At 40.3% G+C, this 10,697-nt stretch overlaps 1 protein-coding gene across 4 annotated transcripts in view; it reads right to left on the minus strand.

The window, feature by feature from the left end:
* Positions 1-8,653, minus strand: part of LOC135348600 (uncharacterized) — a 31,727-nt gene extending 23,074 nt beyond the window's left edge. For 2 of the 4 annotated variants that reach the window (XM_064546869.1, XM_064546867.1), the window contains exons 1-3: positions 8,514-8,653; positions 8,382-8,447; positions 5,099-5,149 (exon numbers count right to left, since the gene is read on the minus strand). In XM_064546869.1, the coding sequence (XP_064402939.1) occupies positions 5,099-5,149; positions 8,382-8,447; positions 8,514-8,556 (160 nt within the window). In that variant the 5' untranslated portion in view covers positions 8,557-8,653. Of the gene's footprint in view, positions 1-5,098; positions 5,182-8,381; positions 8,448-8,513 lie in introns of all 4 variants that reach the window. The other 2 variants (XM_064546871.1, XM_064546870.1) reach the window with 2 other exon arrangements.
* Positions 8,654-10,697: the final 2,044 nt, after the last annotated feature.

Here is a 10,697-nt window from a genome sequence, read left to right on the forward strand (position 1 = left end):
AACCAGATATCATGCTCTTTTAATGGCTGTCATTTAATACTGATTCACAAATTCAACATATCAAGCAATATTACTCATTAATAATTATTAGTCCAGAGATATTCTAGAAGATATCTGATTATAGTCCTGTCTTCTCTTCTTGAACTTCTGTACTGTCTCTTGACGTTCCACTTATGCATGTCATGATACGTAAACTGTACTGAAAAAGAAAGGGAATCCGACTAGAAAAACATTTGCAATGTGAAAAATTGCTAGGATTGGCCAGGGGAACCACAAAAAAGCGTGGAAACAAGAAATCAGACGAGAGCATAACTCCAATCCGTTACAACGTCATGAACATGTACAATACATAGTATAATAATAGACTGTGTTCCAGATCCATCTACCAGCTTCCATCCACCACATCATTCCATGCAGGTCACCAGTACGGTCCGTGTATGTTACTACGCATGGATGGACTGTGTGTACCTACTGGTTTTACAATTAGGAACATCAATTCGTCACAAATCATCATGATTATGTGCCCGCACTTTCCAAAATGGGATAAATATATAGGGATTGGTCATCACTCCACCAGTAAAAATTGCGTGGCATATTGGCTGGGAAAATATGGGGAACTACCAGTACATGTGATTAAATTGACGTAACGGATTGGAGTTATGCTCTCGTCTGATTTCTTGTTTCCACGCTTTTTTGTGGTTCCCCTGGCCAATCCTAGCAATTTTTCACATTGCAAATGTTTTTCTAGTCGGATATAGATATACCTCAAACAAAGGTCGCATGTAGAGCTAGCCAACGTGCTTCTTAGCTTCATACGACAACGAAGCTTTAACATGGAAAATCTGCCACTATTAAAACTAACAACTTGTTGTGTGAAGGGTAAGCTATGGCATCCAGGTAAGCAGACTCACAAATTACAAACAGACAAATTAGAGCACTAAAGTGCAAACCCTCGGACAGTGACATGATAATAAAGAAACCAGAGGAGTGATACCGTACCCTTGTAAAAATACGCCCACCTTTTTCTGCAAGAATTCTAGGCTTATATTAGGGGACTGGGCGTTTAATCGCGAACGGTGAGTTTTCATTCGAATATACCCCACCATCAAATCGAGGTTTACACGTTGCTCTGTGACAATTCTCAGTTCTTTATTAATTAATTTTATTGTCTTTACATATAGTATGAACATCTCATTGACAACAACAATGTTATAAACTAATGCATGCATGAGTATGATTGAAGCATGACAAGAGAATGAACATGAAGAAGTGTTACTTGTCGATGTCAGATGTAGCAGAAACTTTCCGCTAAAAATGTTGGCGTACGCCCACGCCCATCGTTCGGGAAGCCACGCCTACATTAGTGTTACTGCGCATGACAATAGACACGCCTTGATTTACAATAGGACAAAGACAATCAATCTTCAAGCAGATCTACCATCTGCATCCTTCTTGGATGACGCCTACAAAACTCATCTATATATAGCTACATCAATATTTACAGGTATGTCACGGTGTATGTGTAGAAGTGATAGTCCAGTTATAGTCGTTCTGTTGTCATAGATGATCATACTGCCATCTTAATTCTTTTTAGACCACTGAAAGATCTCTCTGCTGAGCAGCTAGTGACAGGCAGATTGTACAATACACTAACCAGATATTGGGAAACATGGTCGTGGCGTGCTTGAGAGTAACAGTAGGACTTCGTGGAAGGCTACATCTCCATGGTCCTTACAGTAATACTCCCACTTCATCTGCCTGCAGTGTAGCTCGCTCTCGATGCAGGTTGGTGATGGTAGGTCATCCTTGTACAGGTCAAATATTTGGCTGACTTTGTAGCTATAATCTTCTGCCGAGAGGCCCACCATAATTGATGGAACTATGGAGAGGCTAGTGCTATCACCAAGAACATCTATATCGAAACCATATATAGACGTTAATTTTAAGGATTCTTATTACAATTATTGTAAAGTATTTTTACCAGGTAGAGTGTGATCAGATTCGTCCTCTGATGGTGGTTGGGTCACTGTCTTGAAATACTTGCATACTTGAAGGTGTGGTCTCCAATCATCGTGTATATAAAAGCTAGTACAAATCCCATGCACCCTAGCATGCTAGCTTGGCTTCAGTTTAGCTCGCTCTGCTAGTGCTGCTCAGCTCCCAGGTAACCAGTAAGTTACAGTAATTAATGTTAAGCTTAGGGGGGTGCTTGAGCACCCTGAGCATCTAGCTGGATACGCAACCAGTAAGTTACAGTAATTAATGATAGCTTAGGGGGGTGCTTGAGCACCCTGAGCCCCTAGCTGGATACGCCACTGAGGTACTATGTTTCAGAAAATCAAGGCAATTAAGGTAATTTGCAAAATTAGCCTATGTGATAACTTTCTTGGACTTTGTGTTTCCTTTCTCAGCATATAGGACTACTTGTTCCCTGCATATACATACATCTTCAAGGGCAAACAGATCCATAAAGAGAAAGCTATAATTATGTCTAATCTTGGTCCAGCAAGGAGTATAGTCTTACTAGCTACTATCTAAAACTTCCTTTCTTCACTAAAATTAATAGTGAACATGTGGCATTCAGCTACTGCGCATGCTCAACTCTTTATTCTGGGTGGGCTTATAATCGAGTGAAAATACCGTCGTGCAAGAACTTCGAAGCAAAAGAGAGGATGGGCGTTTATCAAGATGGGCTTATTTTCGCGAGGGTACGGTATAATTATAATGCAGTGCATGTAGTATGTATGACTAGCACAGCAACTTAAAAGCAATAAAACTAAACTAACAACGTGCATGCATGAGACATGCACTGTGGAGACCGGGATCACAGCAAAGAAGCCTGGAGTCTTAGACTTAGAGAAGTATGGCTCCTGCCAGGCTGAAGTATAGGATCCAGAGTCAGTCAACAACCAACCCAGTCACAATTCTACTTTTGACCTGTTCCTGGTATGGATCACTTCAGCTGCAACTACGTAGTCAAGGCCACGTGTAGCTATAGCTAGCTGCTAACGTGCAAGTTGACAAACAGACAAACAAACCAACCGACTACTATACCCGTGGCCGCACACGCGCGCCTCGGGTAACTAGAGCACTGAAGTGCTAAATCTACAGCTACAGGTGTATAGTAACCAAAAGAGTGTTATACAATGCTGGCTAAGCAGCAAGTAACAAGAGCTAGAGGCATGTTGATTCATTGTAGACTAGAATCACAGCAAATTTGCAAACGCAGTGCTATAATTATGGCATCCAGGTGAGTAGACTCACATGTCACACAAACTAGAGCACTAAAGTGCTAGCCCTCGGCTGTTGACATAAATCTATAAAAACCAGCGGAGTAAAGAAGCAACAACTTACAATTCTACTTTTAATAGAGACCGGTAAAGGACCACTTCAGCTGCAAATACGTAGATCTACCTCGAACCATAGATAGAGTAAAGAGGGATTGGAAACGGAAGTACCCTCGAAGTACCATCCGTGTATCTCCGCGGTTTTAATCGAGGCTTACTTTTTAACACGAGGGCTAAACATGAATAACTCATGAGAATTGTTTTGCTCTCTGTAAAAAGTCTACGAGCAGTTCTGCTGCTAAACATCAACTTACTCAAATACTTGAGGCCATTTGGGACACAGGACACTATTTAGTTACAAAGCTTTAGCTATATCAAAGGTACTATAGGAACACAAGCATGAAAAAGCGCTCCGTGTACCTAAATCGAGATTATATTTTCTTTGTTTCCAATTGATACCTACTATCAGGGGGCATGTTATTCAGTAATGGGGGTAGCTCTGAGATGTATGCTTTGGACACAATAAGTTTCCCAGGATTTTGCGGGAGTTATGAGGAGATACACGGATGGTCCCAGAGCCACTACGTAGACTTCATTGTAAAACATCACGTGAATCACTTCCGTTTCCAATCCCTCTCTACTCTATCTATGCTCGAACAAAGGTCACGTCTAGGCACCGTGCAAGTTTAAGGTTTTGCTCGCATTTATATGACAACGAAGCTTTAACATCGAAATCTGCGAGTTGTGTGGAGGCTATCCATGCTGTAAACACAGTGCTATGGCATCCAGGTGACTATAGACTCACATATTACAGACACTAGAGCACTAAAGTGAAAACCCTCGGCTGGTGATCAACATAATTATAAAGAAACCAGAAGAGTGATATAAGGGAGTGCGTATAGTGATGTATGACTGAGCTGTTTAGCACGGAGCAATAAAGATGCTGAAACATTTGAGAACAGATTATATGCACTGTGGACTAGGATCACAGCAAAGAAGCCTGGAGGATCAGAGAAGTACGTATGACTCCTGGAGTAGGATCCTAGAGTCAGTAACAAACCAGTCACAATTCTAGCTTTCTATTGTAGTGACCCTTTTCCATTGTTCCTGGTACGGGATCACTTCAGCTGTAAATATGTAGGGTACCTCGAATAAAGGCCGCGTGTAGTTAGCTAGCTGTCAGCTTAAGCTTCTTAGCTATTGCTCGCTTTTATACAACAACAAAGCTTTACAGGGTTTTGCAGAATCTTTGAAATAGAGGGTATAGAACGTTCCTTATATGGATATATAATGTTTACACATTGTGGTGTCATATACACATTGTGGTGAAATGCCAAGTCTGATTGGGAAGCAAAATTCAAAAACAAAATGGCTTTTTCTTGTGAAAAAAGCTGACCAAGGCATTATTTGGGATAAGATGGAGAATAGTGCATCTGCTTGGACTGTCTTATCATGAGAATCTTCAAGTTGATCCCATCACTGTTTGTAGAATAGTGCATTGTTGACATGCTGACTAAGATCTACAACTTTATGGTTGACCACAGATAACCATATAAGGAACGCTCAACGCAAAACGCTTTTTTGTGGATATTGCAAAGATTCTGCAAAACCCTGTAACATCGAAATCTGCCACAATTAAACTAATAACTTGTTGTGTGGAGGCTATCCATGTTGTAAACGCAGTGCTATGGTATCCAGGTGAGTAGACTCACATGTCACACACAAACAAACAAACCAACGCACTACTACACCCGTGGCCGCCCACGCGACAAACCAAACGACTACTATACCCGTGGTAATAAATTACTCACCTGATGAGGTCTTCGAAGTGTAAAGGAGTTGATTGGAACCATTTGGAGCATCTGAGGGTGTACATCATGCCAAATACACGGCACTGGATGTTAATTTTAGTAGGCGTGGCAAGAAGGAGTTCAGGTTAGCTAAGAATTATTTAGGGCGTTCCCAACATCCGGTGTTGTGTATCTGACATCATCCACATAAACTACTAGTTGGGCGTGGCGCCAACCCTGGACGCGGGTTGGGAACCATTGCTATGTCAGGGTTTGGCAACCGGTATTTAGGGTGTGGCTATGAATAATTATGATTAATCATAGTGGGCGGTAACCGCAAAGATCAGTTAGAATGCTGCAACAAGAGTAAATTTTGCTTGCCACTAGCTCTAACTTGACTTGGTGTGTCAAGATTCTATTATTGTTGCATTTAGATTTGACTGAAAGAAATACTACTTACTGGCTGGTTCATAATGAAAGCATCGCGGCCTCGGTCAAAGCTACATAACACTACTAGCTATTGCTAATACACACATGATATCACTGATCGATGTGAATATTTTTGTCAGGCTAATCTATTAATCACAGGAAACTCGAAGAGTGGGAAAAGATCGACCATGATTGATGCTAAAAACGATGCCAAAAGTACACAAAGTCTGGTTACTGCGTCAGTAGAGCCTTGCAGCTCTCTTCTCACTCTTGCAGGTACCAATAGCTAGCATTTAGTGCATAGCTAACTACTAAGTAGAGTAGCAACACTTAATGGACAAGTTTTGCTACGCACTCTTCTGAAAAGGTTGTAATGGCATTCCAAGTTAGCCATAACTCAAGCATTATTTTGCAAATCCACGAAATTGACTAGAAGCCTATAGAAACTACTATCAAGAGTTCATTAGGAAGAGTACGCAACTCCAATAGACTGTACACAAAAAGCATTCCTCCAGACCTCGGCACAGATACTGGCTGTTGTAACCGTAACTTGCAGGAAAGGCAATGAATAAAATTAACAGGATGTTTTCATTGCCTATCCTACTGGCAGTTGTAAATGAATAACATTATCACAATCCTCACTATGTTATTCATAGTTTATACAGCAGCATGTGGTTGTGATGTAGGTTGGAAGAAACGCCCCCTATGGTTTTAAGTGGAGTTGCATACTCTTTCTTCCTAGTGAACTCTTGCTACTACATGTACTTGCATTTCATTGATCCTTGAGCAGCTGTAGCAGCAGTCTACACAGACAGACAGACAGACACACACACAAACACACAATGCGCACCGAGGTATAATGAGCTACGCCTTCAGCACTTGAACGCTGTAATCTGATTGGGCTGCAAATTTTTTGCAGTGACACAAACCCGACATGGCAGTGGTTCTCAACCCTACGCGAGCTCGAGCGTCCAGGGTTGGGCCATGCTCAACTAATAAACAGGTAAGATCTACTACGCATAATAATTATGATCATCGTTGTGGGCTATACTAAATAGGGTCTCCTATACCATAGATAGTAAAGGAAAGGGATTGGAAACGCATCACATGCACCAATGTTTTCAATAAGAGTCTGGATGGTACAAACCTACTTATGTTATTCATTGCTAGTCAAGAGGTCATTTGCTATTTTTTAAGCTATCTTTTTGGACCTCAAGATCATTCTTTCACCGTTCAAGCCAATGAAGTGAGCTGTTTGGGTACATAAAAACATAAGCCAAGTGGTAGTGGTACCATAAAGTTTAGATGCACCCAAAAAAGTGCTTTTCTACCTTGAAAGTTAGGGTGAGTTGTTTGCAGGCGCATTATTACTTAATAGGAGGTAACAAGGATTGATTGCACGAAAAAATATTTTTCTGGCATAATTGAACTATAAGGTGGTTTATGATAATATAAGAGGCATGATACATAGATTAGTGAGTTATACTTGGTTTTAATCAAAATTATTGTCGTTATAGTGACAATTTTGTGGGTGCCTTTTCTCAATAATGTTTTGGCAGGTTATTACCCGAGGCGCGCGTGGGCGGCCACGGGTATAGTAGTCTGTTGGTTTGTTTGTTTGTCACGAGTATCTCTACTCACCTGGATTCCATAGCGCTGCGTTTGCAGCATAGATAGCCTTCACACAACAATATCTTGCTTTAAATAGTGGCAGATTTCGATGTAAAAGTTTCATTGTCTATAAAAGCTAGCAAAAGCTAAAAAAAAGCTTGAACTTGCACGTGGCAGCTAGCAAACTACACGCGGCCTTTATTCGAGATACCCTACGTATTTACAGCTAAGTTGATCCCGTACCAAGAACAATGGAAAAGGGTCACTACAATAGAAAGCTAGAATTGTGACTGGTTTGTTGTCCCTGGCCCTGTTAGCTGACTCTGGGATCTATGCAGGAGCCATACTTCTCTGAGACTCCAGGCTTCTTTGCTGTGATCCTAATCAACAGTGCATATATCTATAGTACCACTACCTGTTAAATGTTAAATGTCTCAAATGTTTCAGCATGCCTCCATTCTTTATTGCTCCTGAGTTGCTGTGCACGTCATACATGATAACAACATCACTATATACACTGCATTATATCACTCTTCTGGTTTCTTTATAATCATGTTACCAGCCGAGGGTTTGCACTTTAGTGCTCTAGTTTTGTTTTGTTTTGTACTCATGCTAGTATTTTGGAGTGATCAGGACATCTACTGATTTACATACATGATTTATATACATGTTTTTTTACAGTGATTTATATAAAATTTAATGTCTTTTTAGGATGTGAAGCAAAAGCTCGTAAGCAAGTCATCCTCAACCAGATCCTACCCTCTCTCAACAAAACAAAAGCATCTAGGAAGACATGCCATAAGACACTTAGTAACCTCACCTGTCACCTCATTATTAAGTATACATACGTGTTTATTTTTACTTGTGTGTATACACTGTAGTTTTTGTTTCTCTCTGCAACCACTTTAAACATTATATAATTTATTATAACAACATTTGACATCCCTTAAAGTACAGTATACACTTATGATTAGTGTCAAGACTCACAAAGTGAGACATTTTGTCATGTTTATGTGTAAATAAACTAGATCTAGCTTTTTTTTTACTGACTATCATGAAAAGCCCTTATCACTACACTGTCCACAGTATGAGCTTAGACATGCTTAGGGCTCAGAGCTTGAGATACACTCTCTATGCTCAAATATCTCGATTTTACGCCGCAATGAAGGGCTTGTAATCGAGGTTAAGATCAGTAAGTAGGATTGAGCCGTATGTCGTAATGCGTTTACAATCCCTTTCCTTTACTATCTATGCCTATACCTACCAGTTGTTTCTGGTTGTTCATTGCCAGCACTGGGTGTTTGTTGACTGGAGAGAGGGTCAAAGGTCACTGGAGGAGGAATGAGATAGTTGTTCAGACATGTAAGATTTTCCCTATATAGATATATTTAGTCACCTTTTCGTTTCTTTGTTAGTGGTGGTTCATTCACTGGCTCCATTGTTGAGAAGGATTGTGATCACCTGATATGCCATGGTGCGCATGCGTAGACTCTGGCGTAGATATAAAAGCCAGCCAGAGCGACCATTTTTTATTTATTTAATTAATTTTTCATGTAAAGCCATAACCTCGAATCCAGGCCGATTAAAATATTTTAATCGGCCTGGTCTCGAGGCTAGCTGTGTGCATGACTGTATATAATTATAGGTACTCACTTGGTTGGATCCAGAGTTGGATCTGTCTATATTAAACTATTATATGTAAACTGAGAAGCTTGTAGATCCTGGTAAATAAATCTATAGACTCCAGTAAGTTGCAAATGGCTCTCAGAGATAATACGTACAGGACATTTTTGTTCCAGAAGATCTGCCAGCAAATGAAAGACAAAGACATGCGCCACCTTCTGTTCACACTGGAGCTGACTATCTCAGATCTGGAACCAACCAGTGTGTTTATCGAGCTGGAGAAGAGGGGTATGTTTTCAGCTTCAAATCTAAAACCATTGGCCAAGATGATGGAAAACATCAACAGAAAAGATTTAGCTAAAGAATTGGAGAAGTTTATTAAGAATCAAAAGCCTTGTACCCAGGCAAGCAAATCGAGTAGGCAGGAAGCCTTAGCCTTAGGGCAAATCACAGCAACACTTCAGAGCATACAGCAAGTAACAGCTTTACTTTTGGATCAGCTAGAGGGAATAAAAAGTATTGTTTCCAGTGATGCTCAATACAGTAAGGTTGAACGTGAAATAACAAAGGCAATAGCCGTGGTTGAGAAGAATCTTCAGCCCAAGATTTCGCTAGCTTCGAGGTCACTACCTCAAGAAAGTATTGACTCACTGGACTGTGCCAGCCCAACACCCAGCTTAAGTAGTAGCTGTAGCAGTCAAGACAAATCTTCCGAAAGTATGTTAATTATCATTTGCCATTGTGTAGATACATAATTATACATGCAGGCATCAAGAAGAGGCCACTTCCCCCAACACCTTCAGATCTAGAGTTAGAGGAGAATCAGTACGACGTTCTTGCAAACTCACAGGTACTACTATACAAACTCTGTATATAAACTAATACGATAAGCTTTTTAGCCAGACAAAGAGGAAGGACAAGAACTAGAGCAATCCGGTACCTTAAAAAGATTTAATACTGGAGATAGTGGATTCACAGACTCGAGTAAAGAGGAAGTCATGAGTGATGTACTTAATGCTACTGACCATTGCCAAACGTACACTGTACTTCATCCTGATGCGAGAGAAAAAACTCATATTTATGCTCAAGCTTCAGATACTTAAAGGTATGCCGTGCAAGATCATTGTAACTCTGCATGTGATGAAGTTCTCTCTCACTATAAATGTATAGGTGCTATATGAACAATGGAGATACCGACTCATGCAGCTAGCCTGTAAAAACACCTATAATTTTTATAATAATTCTGCAATATGCATGGATACACTAGTAGCATATTATGCTAACCTAATGTGTGCCCTGTATATAGTACTTACAATAATTATTGTGAAGATAAAGACTAATATTATACTAATGTAAGTGACGGAGTACATTCTCTTAAATGACAAAATCGATGTACTTTCCTGCAGCTCGAGTGGTAGTTCATTCCATATAGACTAGATATTGCTTTTGGGAAAAAAGAGTTCGCATATGCATTTGTCCTGCAAATTGGTCTTTCAAACTGTATATTTTTTGTGCTCTTGATTAAGAGGGCATACTCTTCTTTCCAGTGGTGGATCAGGGAATTCCATTTATTACCTGGTAAAGGTATAATGATAGTTTCAGGTACAATCTTCTTGTGGAAAGGGACGGTATAGGTCCACAGTATCTAATAGGGAGTCGTAGTCCCTATTCCAAAGTTTTGTGCACATATAAGGGCAAACTTTTGTATTTTGTGAGAATTTGCTTTTTGGTGTGGATCCCAAACAGGGGCAGCATATTCCGTTTTGATCTCACAAGTGAGATGTAGAGTTGTCTTAAACATTCTAGTGACGAGTGGCCATAGAACTGTCGGTAAATTATACCAACCTGCTTGCAGGCATTTCTGCACATTCCTTCTATGTGTTTTGACCATGAGAGGTCATGAGAGATCCACACGCCAAGGTACTTGTAGTGGTCAACTTTAAGTAGGGGACGTCCA

The sequence above is a fragment of the Halichondria panicea genome, chromosome 15 (genome assembly GCF_963675165.1).
Source record: "Halichondria panicea chromosome 15, odHalPani1.1, whole genome shotgun sequence".
NCBI lineage: Eukaryota > Metazoa > Porifera > Demospongiae > Suberitida > Halichondriidae > Halichondria > Halichondria panicea.